General features: G+C 40.0%; 1 protein-coding gene across 16 annotated transcripts in view; it reads right to left on the reverse strand.

The window, feature by feature from the left end:
• Window positions 1-439: 439 nt before the first annotated feature.
• Window positions 440-19,700, reverse strand: part of nrcama (neuronal cell adhesion molecule a) — a 74,038-nt gene continuing 54,777 nt past the window's right edge. For 6 of the 16 annotated variants that reach the window (XM_055006572.1, XM_055006568.1, XM_055006570.1 and 3 more), the window contains 23 exons: window positions 19,471-19,655; window positions 18,531-18,662; window positions 18,186-18,329; window positions 17,902-18,013; window positions 17,551-17,717; window positions 16,546-16,693; window positions 16,323-16,447; window positions 15,266-15,295; window positions 14,409-14,510; window positions 14,020-14,217; window positions 13,857-13,927; window positions 13,417-13,642; window positions 13,139-13,254; window positions 11,778-11,985; window positions 10,611-10,733; window positions 9,814-9,990; window positions 9,583-9,615; window positions 8,874-8,939; window positions 7,395-7,517; window positions 7,063-7,218; window positions 6,588-6,719; window positions 5,343-5,421; window positions 440-3,862 (listed from right to left, as the gene is read on the reverse strand). In XM_055006572.1, the coding sequence (XP_054862547.1) occupies window positions 3,628-3,862; window positions 5,343-5,421; window positions 6,588-6,719; window positions 7,063-7,218; window positions 7,395-7,517; window positions 8,874-8,939; window positions 9,583-9,615; window positions 9,814-9,990; window positions 10,611-10,733; window positions 11,778-11,985; window positions 13,139-13,254; window positions 13,417-13,642; window positions 13,857-13,927; window positions 14,020-14,217; window positions 14,409-14,510; window positions 15,266-15,295; window positions 16,323-16,447; window positions 16,546-16,693; window positions 17,551-17,717; window positions 17,902-18,013; window positions 18,186-18,329; window positions 18,531-18,662; window positions 19,471-19,655 (3,088 nt within the window). In that variant the 3' untranslated portion in view covers window positions 440-3,627. The remainder of the gene's footprint in view (window positions 3,863-5,342; window positions 5,422-6,587; window positions 6,720-7,062; window positions 7,219-7,394; window positions 7,518-8,873; window positions 8,940-9,582; window positions 9,616-9,813; window positions 9,991-10,610; window positions 10,734-11,777; window positions 11,986-13,138; window positions 13,255-13,416; window positions 13,643-13,856; window positions 13,928-14,019; window positions 14,218-14,408; window positions 14,511-15,265; window positions 15,296-16,322; window positions 16,448-16,545; window positions 16,694-17,550; window positions 17,718-17,901; window positions 18,014-18,185; window positions 18,330-18,530; window positions 18,663-19,470; window positions 19,656-19,700) is intronic. The other 10 variants (XM_055006574.1, XM_055006573.1, XM_055006577.1 and 7 more) reach the window with 5 other exon arrangements.

Raw genomic sequence — 19,700 nt, forward strand, 5'->3', positions numbered from 1 at the left:
CACCACATCCTGAGATGAGAGAGAATAGGATTTGATGCACAAATGGACTGTTTTGGGGGGGAAAAACACAGGATAAATTGCCCATTGCAATCCTTCGATTTTCTTTTTTTTCCCCCTAATTTAAATTACTTTTATTTTAATGTTTAGCTGTAATAGCATGCCAGCTTATATTTAGCTTGTGCACACTGTTTGGAATCAAATCAAACCTGCCTTTGTCATGTTCATCTCATCATTCAGCCATCAAATTTAGATGGATTTGCTTTTGGAGAGACAGAACAATGCAGAAAAGCTGCCCAGATGCACGTTAATCTTGCCAGGATTAACTTTTGGAGGTTTATCGCTGTGGGTTATTAGCTGGAGAAAATAAAACCAATCACACACTAGGTGGAGCCACGTGCACACATTTTTGCATCACAAAGAAAGAAGAGGACAGAACCGGTTTGAAATCCTGAAACCAACATTTATTTCATTGTTTTTTAAACTTCATTTAAAATACAAAATATTTTGCAATATTATATTGTAGAGTAAACAATTTTGACAGCCTTTCATGCTTCTTGTGTAGCTTCAACATTAACCAGTCATATTATATCATATCATATACTGTATATCCTACTGTATGTTCACCAGTAACTAGAACATTGTTTCCAGGGTATTCACACTCCAATCTGCCAGTCCACTTACGTATCCATGCCAGCCATCGTTCCATATGCTCAAAATTAGTTTAATTTTGTTATTTTTTTTGAGTGCACACACTTAAAAGGACGTGTCATTTTCCTGCGACATCTAGTTTAAGACAACAGTTCTCCAGCGTGATGCATTCAGACACCAGATGTTGTAAATTAGATGCATGGAGTGTTTGAAATGACACGGCCTGTTTAATTGGGTGCGTTTTCATAAAAAATACAGAAAATGTGCATGAACTGTCAAAGACAGAAACAATACAGGTGTCACAAGAGCTCAGTCACAAGTTAAATAATCTCCTTTGATACCTGATAGGCTAAAACGTTTGACTTAGCAAATTTCACCTGACGAGTTAAAAAGAAAATAAAAGAAATTTCACACCAAAATGAAAGAGTGAAAACTGTAAATAGTCTCATCTCACGCAATGTCGCTTTTTTTCATTTGTTTTTTTTTTGCCAGCCCCCTACCCATAATGCAGCAGGGCCGACTGAGGTCAAGCTCTCATCTCCAACCTCTACGCTCAGTTCAAGCCAATTATTTACAAAATACAACAGAAATATCTACATGTGGAAAGCCGACACGTTGCAACCTAAAAACTTGATGCAAGTTATGATAAACCTAAAACATGGAAATGTTCTCTGAGAAAAAAAAAGAAGTCGTATCTCCTGCAGGAGCAGGCTGCTTGACACATATGGGATTTATTGACTGTCAATGGAAATAGAAAGCAGTAGTTTACATCACGCACGCTGTAACACAGTAGCATGCATGTGCTGCACACACACACACACACACACACACACACACACTCATGCACCCAAACATTCACACGTAAGCTTCATTCATTTACAGTAATAGAAAACTCACTGAGTGCTGCGCTCAGACGACATATATAAGGTTAAATGCATAAACCAAAGTCACCAGTGTGTTTACCATTTGCAGTGAAACAAGCAATATTTTTCATTCACAAAAACGGATACTTGTTTCCACATTCAGCATCAATTTTCTGACCCCCTTTTAATTTCCTAAGAGCTACCAGTAACAGTGAGTCTGTCCCACACGGTGTGTCTGGTTCCCATTGGCAGTTACCTGGTGAGCAGGTTGGCAGTAGTTTAGTTCCTCCTCCAGATGAAACGAGGTGAGAACGAGGAGAGAAATGAATCATGACCTCAGGTTTCCTATATATTTTTTTTGTTACTATTCCACATATTTCCTTCAGGGGAGATGCTTTTTTTGTGTGTGTTTTTTTTCACGGTTTGTGTACCACTTGAGCTAATGGTAGCTGAATAGCATGATTGTCAACAAGGCCAGAACAATCTACAGCTGGAAATGATTCCTCACAACTATGATGCCTGTGAAATCTGTCATATTCAAAATCCACTTTTAAAACAGTGCCCCTGGACTCCTCATACTGACAACTCAGTGACTACACAGCTTATAACATAGTTTATCTTCATTGTCGCCTGAATCCTGTAGCTTATTTTACATGAACGTTTAATGTAGTTTTTAATACTCACACAGCTGTAACAGCTAGGGTAAAGTTGGGTGGTATTGTCTATGTAATGCGTTCTTTTTTAACCAACTCCTGAATGAAGAGGGATGGAACTCTGTGGATCTAGGTCACTGTTCTCTACAAAGGCACTAGAAACCGTGCTGAGACCTTTTCTCGATCATCAACATCTAAAATATCCAGAAACTACAGTGTGTACTTTCAGTGTAACATATTTTTCTGCCGGTGTAAAGAGCAGAACAGGAGAGAAATGCTATTTAATGGTGTTTAGCTCCGACACAATACCGCGATCATGGAAAACAAAAGGCTCGAACAGTGGCCACGACTCGGGGTGGAAGCACTTGACAATGACACTGGATCAGTCGAGCCCAACGAGAAGCACAGGCTCGGTGGAAAGAAACAGATTGGGAAAAAAAGCGGAAACACAAGCTCGAGAAAACATGAGGCTAAAAATCAGGCCGACTGGAATTCAGTGTGGGAGTTCTGGCTGGCTGGCTGGTGTGATACGGAGTGACCGAACGCTGAGTTCAATGCATTTTCTTGCCAGGTTTTCCAATGACTACAAATAGACATACCTGACCTTGAAATATAGCTTTCTTTCTTATTCTTTTACATATGTACAAACAGTCCGTCTGTCTCAAAAGAAAAAAAAAAAACAAAAGCTAGCTTCTACTTTGAGTCACACACTTAACAGCAGTGTGTGTGAGGACACCGCTGCCTTTTTTTCCTCTATATGATCATACGCCATTTAACACTTTCTGAAAACAACAAAAAAAGGCGGCTGCTTGTAGGCGTGCACCAAATACAGCCTCAACACCTCTGCAACAACTGACACGAGTGTGGTGAGATGCTTAATAGAATCATGATTTACTCCATGCAGATGTTTGTGATCGGGGCGTGTATTCGCCTGCCTTTTGGGTCATGTCCCATCATTTGCTAAAATATATATATTTGGATATTCAGTGTGTTTGAGATCAAATGGCACTAACACACACACACACACACACACACACACACACACACATTTGGCCACACAGTCTGAGTGGTAAAACCCTTCTCTGGTACATTCCTCCTGCTCTTCTATATTGCTTGCTCTCTCCTTGTCCTCGTCACATCCTTCGTTTCACACCTTCTTTGAACGGTCATGGGGGGGTTGTGGTGTCAGTCTTGTCGAGTGTGTGTTCATTGGGAGGTCACAGTGTGACTGTGGGGAGGGGGGGCTGCCGGGGAAGTGGAGATGAGGACGTGTCAGCAGTCTTGCTGACAGGTAGCCATGGCCACCAGAGCGACAGCCACCACGGGGGTAGAAGTTAGGCGTCCACAGAACGACTGTCACCTTAGCAACTGTCACCACGGAGGCGGTCTCCATGGTCACATTTGCCAGGGTGACAAGGATGCAGGCCGTAGCAACAGTTGCAGCCAGGGCTGTAGGCCCTTCGTTAGACGAACGAGTTCATGGCGTTGACGGGCGACGGGGCCTCCGAGCTCTCGTTGCCTTCGTGCGTGTCTTTCTCTTTCTTGCCGCTGTACTGGCCGATGAAGGAGCCGTCCTCGTTGAACTGTCCGTCCCCGCCCTCCCCGTAGTCCACCAGGCTGTCGTCGCTCTCGTCGCGGCGCACCGTCCCGTTGGACGGCGTCCGGCTGCCCTTCAGAGGCTTGTGGTCCTCTGTGTCACTGTAAAAGACATTTTAAAGGAAGGTCAGGGAGGAGTGATTCATGCGATTTGCACAACTTTTCTGCCCACACTGAGGACAGGCTCATCAAGCGTTTTACACATTAGCAGTCTGGCTTTTCCACTGCACAAGTATATCCTGATAACGTCACAGCAGCATGTCCTTCTATTGTCTTTCATATGCACATTGTTCAAGCCCACTTCAAAACACATACAAGAGTGGTCACTTTTTCCATTCAACTCAAGGGTTCTCATAATGCACAGAAACAGTATACCTCATGAGGCTGTACTTGTACAGTGGAGGAGCCCAGCTACATATATAGGGCTAGCTATAGTGTTAGTGCTCTAGTGGTTTAAGCCCGGGTGCAATGCTACAGAGGATTTTGCAAATGCGTGCTGTTCAGTCCTTTACCTGCATTAGAATGCAATTTCTGAAGGGATTTCAGTCAATATGCTTCCATGCAATAATCAAAATGCAATTATATTTCTAAAGATAGTCACTGTTACCATTTATATCCTGTTTTTATGCTCCAGTTTTCTATTCGATACTACGCAAGCTCTACATTTGAGATCAGACTGCTTTAACTCACTAAAATAATCAAATTTAATGCATTTAATAAGCAAAACTAAATAAATGAAGCTAGAGTAAGGAAAAGCAATTGAAATTAAATGTAAAATTTCAGTGTTAAGGCACTAACAGTAGTTGCGGTGTTGACTATGTCACAGAAATGACGACGATGCCATAGTCGACCATTTGCGTTTGTTCTTGCCTTTACTTCCACTTGAGTTAGCAACAGCTTAAATACATTTTATTGGTTGTGTGAATTGCATGCTGGTTTAAACCGCATCTCGTCTTACCTCTCCATCGACCTAAAACCCCCGAAAACAGAAAGAAAAAAAAACATGGAAGGACACATGAAAAGCAAATTCACGAGGGTCTACTTTTTCATGTGTTTTTTTTTCCAGACACAGACAATGATTTCATTTGTGCAAGACAAAGCATGCACATGGAAACATTTAAAGCACAATGAAATCCACATTTAAATCTAAAAAATTACAGGACAGCAACTAAATGATTTTGATGTCTAAATGAGGAGTCTTGATTCGTGAATAATATTTCTAGAATATTATGTATATCTAGAAGAAAGATGAAAGCGATGAAAAAACTAAAACTTTTCATGTGTTTTTTCCCCACTTGAACAGTTAGTACACAATCATCTTGTCCAGAGATGAGCTAATTTGTTATAATGGACTTTATTTGCATTATACAAAGCTTGTAGGTGAGTTGGACATTTTAAGAATTACACAATAGTTTGGTTGTTGCCTTGCCTCTGTGTTGTGTTTGGTAATGGAGTCTGGTGGGGAGAATATCTCTGCAGCCTGGTAAAATGCTCTACATACAAACAGGCAAGTCAGGACACAATGAATGAAATAAGGAGAGAAATCTCTGTCTTGATCATATGTTCGACTGTTCTGGCTCACCTGTACTCTCCAAATGTCCCATCATCCTCCTTCATGGGCTGGATCTCTGGGTCTTGGTGAGCATCTTCTTTCTCTTTGACTGTCAATGAAACAGCATTTTCTTTGAAATTTCAACCCATCCATGTTAATACAGCCGTCCATCCATGTTAATACAGTTGTGTGCAAAAGTTTAGATACACTAAAAGATCATGTATATCACAGCAGCCTTGAGTTTCCAGTGACCCCTATGACTGAATGATTTTTAAAAAGTAGAAGTATTCCTTCCTATTTAATATTCCACTAATTTTATGTAAAGTACCAGTTCCACTACTAACAGCCCCAGAGCATAATACTGCCACCACCATGCTTGAGAGTTAGAATGGTGTTCTTGGGGTTAAAGGCTTCAACTTCTCTCCTCCAAACATATCTCTAGTCATTATGGTTAGATGGCATGATTTTTGTTTAATCTGACCACAGAACTTTTCCCCAGAAAGCCCTCGTCTTTGTCCATGTGATCAGAAGCAAACTTCTGTCAGGCTTTAAAGTACTACTTCTAGAAGACAGTCTTCCTTCTTGCATGGCACCACATCAATGGTGATGTAAAACATACTTGACTGGGGTTTGTTCCAGCAGCTTCTAATTCATTGCAGACCTGTTTTTGGTGACTCTTGACCATCCCGACCATGATAGATTGTGTTTTCTTCCTCATTGTGCCATTCACTTCAGATTTACAAACAGTTGTTGCACAGATGATTTCGGCATCGGGAGCTGCTTTTCCAAATCAATCCACCTGACTTGTTCAAGTCAGTGATTTGTATTTTCAGATCTTCACTGAGGTCTTTAGAATCTCCCATTGTAGCATTTGTCTGACGCATGTCTCAAAAGGGCCTCCTAAATTTAGGAGTCATCAGCTGTAGTCAATTGTAATCACTCAAGAGAAGTTAAGAGGTCACTAAGAAAATTAAATAAACACAACTGTTTACATCATCAAAACTTATCATTAAAGTGACTATATGTATATTTTTGATGCAGCAGATCATTTTCCCAGAAGACCTAGAATAAATGGATGAAAGAACCAAAATTTATGATTGTTTTGTGACAAAGATTCATGCGTTTCAATGATTCAATCATAGAAAATGAAGAGTTATAAGAGTCACTGGAAAACTCAAACCTGCCATGATATGCATCATCTTTCTAAGTGTATGGAAACTATGCTCACAACTGTAAGCTTGTACTCAAATTGCATCCAGACAATGTGTGCTTTACCTGGATATTTGCCTCCCTTGTTTCTCTTGATGAAGCACACTATGAGAAGCACCAGGATGAGGAGCGCGATGGCACACATGAGTCCAATAAACCAGCCCTGGGTGGCGATGTCTACCTGCCGGCTGGGTACAGCTAGACAAGGGGAAGAAATAAATAGAAACGAGTAATCATCTGTAATTCCAAATTTAAATTGAGGTTGCTAAAACGATGGAACTGTTCTCTTCATGCTGAGCAACACAGATGAACACAGGAACTGTAATGGAATTTTAAAATGGATTGTTATGCAATAATTATTTGGGCACTGGAGACACAACGCCAAAAAGAAAAGAACAAAAGAGTTAAACAATGGACCTATTAGTGGTGGTTACAAATGACATGCAGTAGACCGACTGAAGGCGACTGATGAATCCGACAAAAACACGAAGCAGGCAAAAATAAACACAAAGACCATCTATTCTGAGGCATGCCGCCTCACCTGGCACTGTAACCAACACTTCGTCAGTGCTGTGGACTGTTGGGTCAGCTGCATCTTTAGCTACCACACGCACCCTATAGGACATCCCCGGCTTTAAACCTTTTATCATATGCGAGTGTGAACCATTTACCATCTCCTTTTTCCAGTCCTCTTTACCTAGAATTGACGCAGTGGATGAACAGGAATTAGATTCATGGGCACCACTGAGAAAAGTAGCAATTTAAATGATTTGAATAAGATCTCTTAAGATAAAATTAACACAGATCAGAGCGATTCAGTGACAGACAAACAAGGCATGCACTGATGTTTTAAGAAACGAAGAGAAGCCTTACTGTTTTCTACAATATACTCCACATAAACATTTTTATGGTGTCCAAAGTATTCCCAAGTGATCACTGCACCGTCCTCTGATACAGATGTGTTAACTGTACCGAATGCAGGGCCTACAGGAGGCACTGAGCACACAGGAGAGACAAGAAAATATGTTTTCATTAATATTAAAAAGAAGGTACCATTTTCACAATGTCACCTGAATTTTTTACTTATTATATCACCTTAATCTGGAAAAATACATTTGAAAAAGGGAGCTAAAGTATCACTATCCATATCAATCACCTATAACATTTCCAGGACAATTTACCAGCATGCCAGTGCAATATATGGAGTTCAGGTCTTTTCATTACATCTGGGTTTGACATGTGAATTTAACAATCCTGACTGGAAACCAACTCATTCATTTTACCAAAAATGTTCCTGGGAGAGAATAAACTGTACATCCGCCACACCAGACTCTCCAAATACAAACAATTCAACAAAACAATACCACAATAACTTGCATAAAGTAACACTCATGTCACATATCAGCTTTGTGACTATATAAAGTATCCTTTGTTTACCTGAATTTATTTAATCTCTCTTTTAAGTAGTTAACTGAAGGAGCCTGCCCTACATTCTCTGTAAGTTCATTCTATGCAAAAGCATGAAGTGTAAATAACACTTAAATGGAAAAATAATCAAGGATTTCCTCTGAACCCCAAGCAAGTTTTTATAAATCTTCCGATGGACCAGCGTGAGTCGTTCAAAGACTGTCGAAAAGTTTCAAATCCAACGATTCTTTTTGTTTTTATAGTTCCTCTCTCTGCTAAATGGTGTAATTTTGGTGCTTTAAAAAAAAATTGCACGTCTTTAATGCCCTCCGGTGGATTTTGGGACCCAGAAGGTTCATTTATACCTATTTGTTCCAAAAGATTACAGGTGCAGCTATGCAATCATATTTTTTGAACAAGTTTAAACATCTCAATCATGTCATCTCTAAGTCCCTAGAATCTTAAAGTAGGTCACTGTAATTAGAAAAAAAAACAATATATGTTCAAGTTTTGTTACATAAGAACAAAAAATGTACACATTACTGTTGCTTGAGCAGCCAAAGTATAGTCCAAAATTACAAAGAGGGACCTCAATGCATTGTTTTTTTTTTTTTTACCAGTTAGACTTTTCTGCCACAATATCAAAAACAGGTCAGTTGAATGCTACAAAAATGTCCACCTCAGTACAGACTGCAATGAAAGAGAAATATTGTCCGAACTTTAAAAGTGTTCACAAAACAATTAAAAAATAAATCCATATGGTTAGTTTATTGCCATTACTTTATTTCATGCGTGTCAAGACAACTGCTAAAATTCTCTTTAATCATTTAGTTTCTCTGTTTTGACTTTAACAGTGAACCATTAGCTGAGGTGGACCATCTTTGCAGCACACAGTTCGTGGTAGATATTTGGGGAGGCAGTGAGGGACGTGGGGAGTGCTTGTACCCTTGTGAAACGGGGAATGCAGAGACTGAGTGATGGGGGAAGTTGGGTGAGGGGGCTCTGTGGGGCCTGAAAGAACACGGAAAAGAGTGAGACAACACACATACACACCACAGCGGACAACACACAGCACTGGCAAGCAGAGATTAAACATGTTGCAACACCTCTCAGATCCTGAGATTCAGAGTTAAACACCTGGTTCAGCGTTGGATCCAAATAAATGAAACAGAGTAGCTCTGAATCATAACACTGCAGCATGCATAGTTGGTTCCTTTGAATTTCTACTTTATAAGCACGATAAATCCATCAGTTTATAGCATCAGCAGCTAAATAAAATCTGTTAGCACTCTAATGGAACCGACACATTCATAAGCATCATGCAGGAGGGTTTCATGATTTTCATTTGTAGAAGGCAAATGCAAAAAAGAAAAAGGCTGCAAGCACAGTTAATTTTAATGCTGAAAATCCGTAGGTTTTACACTATGTTACAATACAGATCAGCCTATTCTTGAAGAATAGGACACAAGCACGGTTGCTTGCGGATGCCATGGAAGTCTGTTACACTTAAATCCTGTTTAGTCACATGAGGAGTTTGCAAACTTAGTAACATGCAGGGAAACGTGAGACTATTACAACGTCTTTGCTAAGGTTGTTTTGGTTTCTATTATCTGTAATTTGCATGCAGATACTTCCAGTGGCAAACTTGGGTTACCTTTGCCCGTCTCTACAGTGGGCTGAGTACGAGCTTCAGAGAGAAGAGAAAGAGAAAGAGAAGGTGTGAGATGTCGAGTGAGGAATGCAGTAGATTCTCCTCCTGGCTGTATTTTTTATAGACATCCTGTGATGCCCTTATTGAGGCTGCTGATATAAGACTTTGACCTTTTCTTTTTATTGTGCCTTTAATTTGCTGCCATATCTGTAAGTTTGTGTACATAGGACTCACTTGTGTCCATGGCTGTGGAGGCCTCTTGTGTGATGTCGGGGCCGGGACCCTTGATTGTTCTTGCACTTAGGTAAAACTTGTAGAGCATGCTGGCGTTCAGGTTGCCCAGGGTAATGGTGGTTTCATTTGCAAGGAAGGTCATGACCTTTACTGGTCCCAGTTCACTAGTGTAGTTGACTGGAGAGACAAAAAAACAGTCAATGATGGAAAAAGAAAAGATGGGATTAAAGCAGATGGAGCAAGAACGTGCAACAAAACTTTTGAATTGCACAAATGTGGCATATTTCTATTACACTACACACGTAGTCCAATTATGAGCTCTCGTATGATTTTATTATATGTTCAATTTGTTCATTCTACATTACTGCATTTGTGTTTCATGCTTTTGTACAAGTTGCATGAAGTTCCAAGAAAAGGAGGCCAAAGGAAAGGACCTTAGGTCCACCTAAAATGATATGTTTTCATCCCCAGAGGGCTTTTTGTCTTTAGAAAGTTCAGGCAAGTATCTCTTATGCAGTATTCAAAGCTAAGATCACTCGGTTAAACTTACAAAACTATAGATTCTGGCCAATTAAAAGGATTTCCTGAGTTTCTGTTCAGGAAATATGTTCGAAAGATAGAAGGTGAGACCTCTAACCCCAAGAAAACCGTAACTACTGTCAAGCATGGTGGTGGTAGTATTATAACACTGTTACATTTATGCTTCTCCTCTTGAGAATCTGGACAAACTCTGCTTTTCTCCATATTGTATGCAATTATTACAGCACTTTTTCATGACACCATCAGTCTACAGCTACCTGGTTGGTATTTGAGTGTGTATCCAGCGAGGCGACCATTGTTGTTCGTTGGTGGACCCCATTCCAGAGTGAGGGAGTCCATACCATGGTTGACCACATTCAGAAAAGAAGGTTGCTCTGGAACTGAAAATACAACCAGAGCCACAGTCAGAGTCTGTTGAATGAAGGCCCATTTGGTACATTCAGAGTTCAATATATCGTATCTGTGGATGTGGAGCCGTACATGGACCTGTTTGATTATTAGGGCTTCTATGAGATTTCAATGGCATACAGAAGGTTGCTGAGGGTTCCAGCTGCTAGGGTCCAGCTATATGTTTGTTAGGGAGTGGAACATGATCTATGAATGCTATGGGTAGTTCCTCTGGAGATTTTCAGAGGTTTGACTAGTTATTGGAGCAAGTGTCACAGCAGTGCCAATCATTGCTTGAGTAGCAGTCATGGTATAGTAGGTATTAATGGTGGAAAAATACTTATATAGCAATATTGTATTAAAGAGCCCATATGAAGCACATTTACAGATTTTGAATTTTGCTTTGAGGATCTACTACAATATCTTTCAGCGCTTTAATGTTCATAAAACAGCACATCTTTTTAACCTTTTATCTGAAATGCTCTGTTTGCTCCTGTCTCTTTAAGGCCTTACCACAAAAAAGCCTGCCTTGTTTGGACTTTTCAGACTTCATGATAAGGAGAAGCAACAAGGTTAGGTACAGTAATTCTATATCTCTGATTATAGAGATGTAGCACTGGCAAAAGGGACTCTACTGAGGAAATAATGGTAGACTGCGAAGAGGCTTCTTTCTTTCAAATAATCCATCAGGTAGGTGTTAGGCAAATGTGTTACATGGTGACATAAATACGTAACAAGAGGAAAATCCTGTATGTCAGACGAGGTGTCACAGACAGGTAAAGAATAGTATTTTCTGGGGTGGAAATAAATTTTTTGCATTCACTTCTGGAGTTTCAGATCTTTTACATGCACGGAAAAGCCGCTATATACCAGAATAAAGCAAAGGGGAAAATGCAGAAAGCATAAAATGGGTGTTTAACACTCTCAGTATGGTTAGCAAATATTATGATTTTCTGTTGTGTGTGCGAGACCATATTTGTCAGCCCCTTTATTTTGTAATGAAATGAAAAAAATCCAGTATCCGCAGCCATACACACCTCCCTCTGGTGTCTCAAAAGTCTTGCTAGGGCTGGGGGGCCCTTCCCCTTTGCTGTTAAGGACCTTGACGAAGAGGCTGTAGACGCTGTAAGGCTGGAGGCCTGGCAGACGTCCCTCACTACGGTTCCCACTGAAAGATAAAACCTGCTCCTCCTGCTTGGTCTCCTTTTCTGTCTCCTGTAAGCCACGCTCGCGACAGTAGTATACCTTGAGGAAACACATTAAGTGTTTATGCTTAGTCTGAAATGCGGCAGTTGAACCATTTTTCCCTCACCAACACAGATGCCTCAGCAAAGAGGCATTCTAAAAAGACAGCATGGGAAAAACGTGATAATACCACCTATAAGCCAATATGACAAGATTATTACAAGCCTGGCTTAAGGGTTGCATATCCACAGCCTCAAAATATTGACTGAAGTAAGCACTCATTGCCACCAGTTCACTAGAAGAACTCTAGACAGGCTGTCTGCCCTTCTTACTCAGTTTTTGTTTCTTTTTTTGAATTTTGATTTTTAAAATGACAACAAATGGTCACAATGAGGCTAAAACCCTATTATTTCATTTTGCATTGCTTTTATTTACTTGAAAACACTGCAGATATGGTCTGTTGTAACTTTGTATCACACGGTGCCACAGTAATAAGGGACTAATAGGGAGACTTCTGGGTAAAACAAAGGATTTCAGTTTGGTTTGTTGGGAGGGACCAAGCTGCACTGAAGGGATTATATGTACAAACATTTCTTGAAACTGAAATCAGTGCTGTCTCAGCTTATTTTCTTGCTTTTCTACAAAGTCATATTTTAAGAGAACTTCAGCTACATGTACGAAATAAATGTGCAGTGAACTCGGCAACTGATAATCTCAAGCCAGCAACAACATGGCCTTCAGGAGAAATTTTACACATTTAAGCAAAGCACTTCCTTTATATGCACTCATTTCTAATTGCAGCTGCTGAGAGGCGGGTTTTGTGTGTGTGTGTGTGTGTGTGTGTGTGTGTGTGTGTGTGTGTGTGTGTGTGTCAACTCCCCATTGGACAGTTAGGACAACCAATCATTTTGGGCTTTGTGTATAAAGAGAAGGTGTTTTTGCTCATTGTGTAAAAACCTGTTGGGGAGTTAGGTGCTGAACCAAAGGGGCTGAATGGGGTTTTTATTGCATCAATTAGTATTTAGATGGAAAAGGCTAAACCAAAGAAGCATGCAGGGTTTAAAAAAATCTTACAGAATGCTTTCAAGTTTGCTCGACATACCTGAATTTAGTGTCGTCTCTTAAGCACTAATTTGTGGGGCAAAGCAGTGCTGTTTCCCTACCAGATACAACCGAGAAAAAGCTGAATAAATGAGCAGCTATCAAATAATACCTTGTATCCCTGTAGTTTTCCTCGGACTGAGGGGAAAGCTACAGGCTCCCAGTGCACTTCTGCGAGTGTGCTGCTGTGAACCATCACACGAACACTATCAGGAGCAGACAAAGGCACTGCCAAACAGAAAGACACCAAAATGTTAACCAGAATATAAGCTCAGGTGTGTGACTTTATGCCTGAGTAACCTAAAATTTGCATTCAATTTCATCTTTCTTTATGATTTTCCACATTCATGATAGAGAAACTGAGTTAGATTCAGCATAAAATCCACTCACAGTCTTCTCCAGAGTACCCAATCACGACTTCAGGGTCAGGTCCGCTGCCGTAATCATTTAGAGCCTGGACTTTAATCTCGTAGGGCACGTAGGTCGGAGTTCCAGAGACAACAAACTGAGAAACGTTGGCCACGTTCTTTGATGACCAGTTTTCTTCTATGTCCTTCTGTCTCCACTGCACTTTGTACTCCAGACCGGGCCCATTGGACTGGAATCCTGTCAGCGGCTGCACAGACAGTCATTTGAATTATTTATTCCCCTAAAAAACAACAGTTAGATAATCCAACGTCTTCATATTAAATGAATAATGACTGTTTTTAAAGCCCTGGGTGTGTCTTATGAAAGCATGGGGCTTCCAGTATATTCTGTCCTCACACTATTATTATTATTAGATTTAAAATCAGCTGAGAGCATCCAGCAATCAATGAAATCCATCTTACTGTCCAGGAGATGACCAGGTTGCCTGGCTCCAATCCCACTCCATGAACATCTGATGGGTTTTCATCAGGAGCTGGGAAAAGCAAAGAATGACAGGGTCAGTCTGAATATCTTAACAACACAACAGTGCATTATGTATTTTCTGGAAGGTGACAAGGTTTTTACCAGCAGGGTTGGTTCTGTACTGCCGTGAGGGCTGGCTGGGCTCACTGTAGCCGACATTATTCAGAGCCCGCACTCTGAAAGAGTAGTAGACGTACGGAGAGAGGTTTAACTGAGCCGTGGTGCTGGTTCCGGCAACTTCTGTCAGGTTGATCCAAACTCCAGGTTCGTGGAGCAGATCCTCGTATTGGATCAAAAACTCTGCGGAAGGTGAAAGACACTTTTGGTCATGATAATATAACAGTTGATGCACCTCCAAAAAACTAACTGTACCTCAACCTTCTGTGCCTTCTGGTGATTCTAACTTGGCAAATTTGAAAAGTGGGGATTCAGTTTTGATTTTAGCTGTAAGATCAACAGTGGACAAATGTGGCATAGGTCGCATTTCATACTCTGTGTGGGACTGTTGTGTTCGTCTCCTGGGGTCCAGGTGAGCTGAACGGTCCTCTCTGTTTGGTCAGTCAGTTCCAGGTCAGCTGGAGAGTCAGGTTTCTCTGCGAACACATGGAGAAACTCAGGACCACAGAAAAACTTGAAGTTCCTATTAAAGTCAGCAACCCCTTCCTACTGTTTCAGCAGAAAAATTGACTCTGATATTACATCTTTAATATAAAGAAAAAGGCTGTTGCGTAAATAAAGTGTAGAGTAATTTGTTTGGATGCAAACTGAACCTTTTGAGCTTTAGTCTGGCTTTTGTTGTCAGGACCTTAAGGACTTTATATGACATTTACTTGCTTATTTTAACTTTAAACACCTTTAATATTTCATGACAAAAGCAAAAAGTGCTACATGACCTCTCTGAGTAAAGGCATCACATCTGAACGTTAATCTAAGAACACATCTTCAATCAGCAACACACCAGAGTCAGTTTGCAAAAAAGTGTTTTGTGAAGAAAATTTAAGTTGCATTGAAATGATTCCTCATTTTGTGCAAAAAACACAAACATTTGCACACCCACACAAGTGTTTCCACTGCTGGTTGATTAGACCTCTGAACGAGACGTCAGTCAGTCCGTCCACACCCACACATGTGCCCTGAGGAGCTCTAATCAGGCAGGTGAAGTGAAAACACCTGTGTGGGTGCACCATACTGCTGCTCTGTTTCAAAAAAACTGGTGTTCAACGGTAGAAGAAAACTCAACTCAAAAAATGATAGAAAATGGAACACAACAAGATGTAGAATGGAAAAATGAAGAAAATGGAAACGGCGGATGCTGCAACATGCTATACTGTTGACATGGCTTGTTTACCGTAGACAATTGCCGGAGTAGGAGTCGCCTCTGATAGCGAGTAGCAAGAATAAAGTGTAAGAAGAGGTTCGGATGTTAGTGGCAGACATTTTAGAAGCAGCAGAAAAAATCACAGTGATTATAGGGTTACATCTGAAGGCTGAGGACTGAACTAGCAAGAGAGATTGAAAGCATGTTGAGCATAAAGCTGGAATTTTCAATTTAACCTGCTACTTCACCATGGTAACTACTACTGCACAGCTAACCTGCTCTGGATGAGGTTCTGTTCAGGGTTTGGGATTTTCATCAGTTCTTTTCCAGCTAATGGATTATGTCATATATGGAAACCTTCTGAACCATACATCCATAAAGTGCATCACATTGCCCCAGGTTCTTACATGCATTCAGCTAGTGGTGCAGAAAATGCACAAACATGTTTAATACTTGGTCCTGATTCACTGGCAAGTCAGTTTTACACTTCTGGCACTGCAGCTAATAGAACACAAATTAGAAAATGGTATTTATAACAGAACATTTAATTAATGATATTAATTTTTACCTTGATTTGGCCAAAAACTAAAGTGATTTTCATGTTTTCTTAATTATGAGACAGCGTCAAAGCTATCATGCTTTAATGAATTCATCTAATGGTTTAATATGCAGCTGTCGTGTGAAATAAACAGCTGCAACAGTTGAGTACACCACCTGATAAAATAAACATCTTACATAATTAAAACTTTAGCAACAGTGGCCTGTTTTGCGGGAACGCAGACAGAACTTGATGAAGAAAATCTCGGTCAACCAAGAAAGTTGCTAACCACCCAAAATCTGATTTGGGTTTTAGATTTTGTTGATCTAGCTAACTCAAAGAAAGCCTGGCTATGTCAAACGTGCTTCATAGTACACCCCTTAGAACAGGGTTTATAATCTGAACAAAGAATAAAAGCAGGATAATGAGACAAGGGCTCGTTAATACAGTCAGATATAAAAATACGAACATAATTGCAGGAATCTCTTTGTGTGATTTCGGCACTGAAAAGGACAGTAAAACTTTAAATGCATCAAGGTGTGAACGTACCGACAACAGTCAGCATGGCGCTGGCTGAGTCCTGATCCAGGGTTGTGTTCATGATGCAGGTGTAAGTTCCCTCGTCCTCATCGGTCACGTCTTTGATGATCAGACTGTCCGTGTCCACCTCAAACCTGCAAGTATAACCGAGCGACGTGACTTTTACTGAATCACCTCAGTGTGAAGATTTAACATGTGAATCTGGTTAAAACTATCTCAGGGTCTGAGGTACCTCTCGTCGTCTGGCAGCTCTCCTTTGTCTTTGAGCCAGGTCATGGTGGGAACAAGAGAAGGGTCGTGTTTGACTTTACATTCAAACACGGCGCTCAATCCTCTCTGCACCACCTTGTACTCCGGCTGCTTCAGGATACGAGTGGGCTCTGAAAGACATAAAAGGAGTTGACAGTGATAAATAATACAAATTGATGACGTAAGAGCTGAAAAGGCCTAAAATATCATCTGAGCTATTTTTAATAGAACAAGGCCCAGGTCATACAGAATATCGAAAGTAGAATTCTATTGATTCAACTGATTGAGTCAACTTGTACAACATTTTTTTAAGTGCCCACAGTTGTTCTCAATATTGGATACTATAGATGTTTTACCACTTCCTGACCTGTGTATACACAGCCTGCAGTTCAGCCGAATAGCCCCTGAGTTTTTCAGCTTTTTGGTTCTACAGAGGACTTTTTGTGTATTTTACAGAATGTGGTTAGTAAAAATTGTCAATTTTTGCAAATTTTAAAACAAGACATGTAAAAGTAAAGTGATTTTGATGAAATATCGCATTTGTGACACCCGTCACACGATTCATTCAGCGACAGTCAGAAAGTTAAAAAAAAATCCAAGTATTAAAAAAAAACAAAGCAACTTTTATTTATTTTTATGTATTTTACAGTCTCCAGCTCTGACAAATAGTCTCACTTTATTTGCCTTTTTAAAAAATTTTTCTTTTCTGTTTTTTTATTTTATATTTTGGTTAAGATAACATGCCTTTGAAACTTGCTGGCAGGTTTTGGGGTTCAGATGGTTAAGCTATGTCCTAAACTCTGAACCTGCAGTGAATGTGTCAAATATGTAATTATGCTGGAAGATAAGCAAAACTTTTTGTCGTTTTTTTTTTTTTAGCTGAAAACAAAACAAAAAAGGTAACATTTTAGTCTTGCACAGGTTCGGTGAGATAGGCTGAAACCAACCACTTTTAACATTATCTGACTTGTGATCAGTCCATGCTGACCTTTAACCTCCAGGAAGACGTGGTTCTCCTTGATCCCCAGGTTGTTGGTGGCAATGCAGGTGTACTTTCCGCTATTCAGCGGCTGGGCCACATGGATTTCCAGTGTACCATCCTCATGGATGACGTATGGGTCACTATTCTTGATGCTGATCTGACTGTCTTTGAACCTGCATAGAAGGAAGAAATAAGACAGACTTGGTAAAGTGCATTTTAGCTTTGACAGAAAAGTGTACATGGAAATGTTTCTTAGGAATAAAAAAATTCAAAAGTGACATACTTTCTAAAAATGGTGTTGAATGATTAAAATGAATGATTTAAAAAAAATGTTTAAAGTCAAAAGCAAGACGTCACCATGTGATTGTTGGTATTGGAGAGCCAAAGGAGGCACAGTGCAGTAAAGCAGGGCTGTTGGTGATGACCTGGTACACTCTGTTGGGTGGAGTGAGAACCCTTGGAGGTTCAGCTGTTGGGCAAAAACAAACATTTAAATTACCACTTGCTTTATTTCCCCCATCACACAGTGGCCTGAATGTCCAAACTGTGCAGCTAGACTGTTCTCCACATTAATTCTAAATAAGATGATGCAGCATCAGGGTGAGGGAACCCTAATGCTGCTGAAATACGCGTTAACTCACCAAGAACACTGACAAAAGCATTAGCCATCAGGTAGCCAAACGCATTGGACGCATTACACTGGTAGACAGCGCTGGACCCTGACTGCACGCTGCTGAGGATCACAGTGTCGTCGTCCACTTTGCGACTGTGGTCTTCCGGAGCATCTAGAACAGGATAGACAGAAAATATTGTAAAAATCACTGAAAAACGTCTCCATACACCACTCTCCTGTGGCTCTACTAAACAACTACTGGAACTAGAAGCTCAGCTCAGTTGCAACACTGGAAGTTTTTATGACTTTTATATAGAAATAATCATAAATGTACTGTAGTCAGTTTTTGAAAACTTGGTCTCATTTTACTCACTCTCTATGGGAACTCCATTGACAAACCAGCTAATCTGTGGTTTGGGTTCTCCGCTAACTCGACACGTCAAGATGCCAGTTTCATTCGGAGCGAGGATCAGGTTCCGGGGAGCGCTGACCCAGAATGGAGCAGCTAGGGATGGTGAACAGGAATGAAGAAACACAGTGAGATGAAATGAGTCAGTTAAGCTGGTTTGTAAAATATTTTTTATTTTGACATTTAATCTCTTTATGTGCCCTGAATTTGGAGATGAAACAGTTGACAGAACAGAAAAATAACTGAAAATGGGTTTGACTGTCTTGTCTTGTCTGGTTTTATACGACAGCAAGAAACAACAGCATCTTTGGATTTTGAACTGTCTGGAAATTGGAATTTTTGGGTAATTTTATGAACCAAATTATTTTTTTATGAGACAGTACTTCCAAAGAACAAGTCAGTTTGCTAAATTATTTGGTTATAATCATAATCCTGATACTACTACTACTGAAAAAAATGATTAATGATGATCAGAATAAAACATCTTTTTGGCACAAATAATGGATCAAGACACAAATATGCACTAAATGAAAATATTACTTAGTTGTATTAACCTATTTCAATTAATGCACTAAAAATTTAAGTAGCACAAGGACAAATAAGAGTTTTCTAGAAATTCTATAAAGGTAATGCCAGATGTCACAAAATGCAGCTCATTTTTTTCCCCTAATTATATTATTTTAAGATTAATGAGTGTTTTCCTGCATTGGTTTCTACAGTATAAATGTTTGCTTGTTTATGATAGATTTAGAGAAAAAAAAGAAAGGAAATAAAAGAAATACTCAGGATATTTTTCCACTATGTGCCATTAGAGTGGCTTGTTCAAATATTTAAATAAATTAATAATAAAAAGCTGTTAAGTTCTACCAAATCAACCATATGATATCCCAGCTGGTCTACATACCATTCACCGTGACCTTTATGATGTGGTGCACAGTTCCCAGATTGTTTGTAGCCGTACAACGGTAAGCACCACCATCAGCTTCATTCACGTCAGAAATCTTCAGCGTCTTCTTAAAGTTGTGAAAAGACGTCCTGCTGCTTGGCAACTCACCTCCATCCTTCTGCCAGGAGATATCCGGAGTGGGCCTATCATAGAAACCGAGTTAAAAACTTAAATTTCAAGTCACTGGT

This window comes from Amphiprion ocellaris, chromosome 21, assembly GCF_022539595.1.
Source record: "Amphiprion ocellaris isolate individual 3 ecotype Okinawa chromosome 21, ASM2253959v1, whole genome shotgun sequence".
NCBI classification, from domain to species: domain Eukaryota; kingdom Metazoa; phylum Chordata; class Actinopteri; family Pomacentridae; genus Amphiprion; species Amphiprion ocellaris.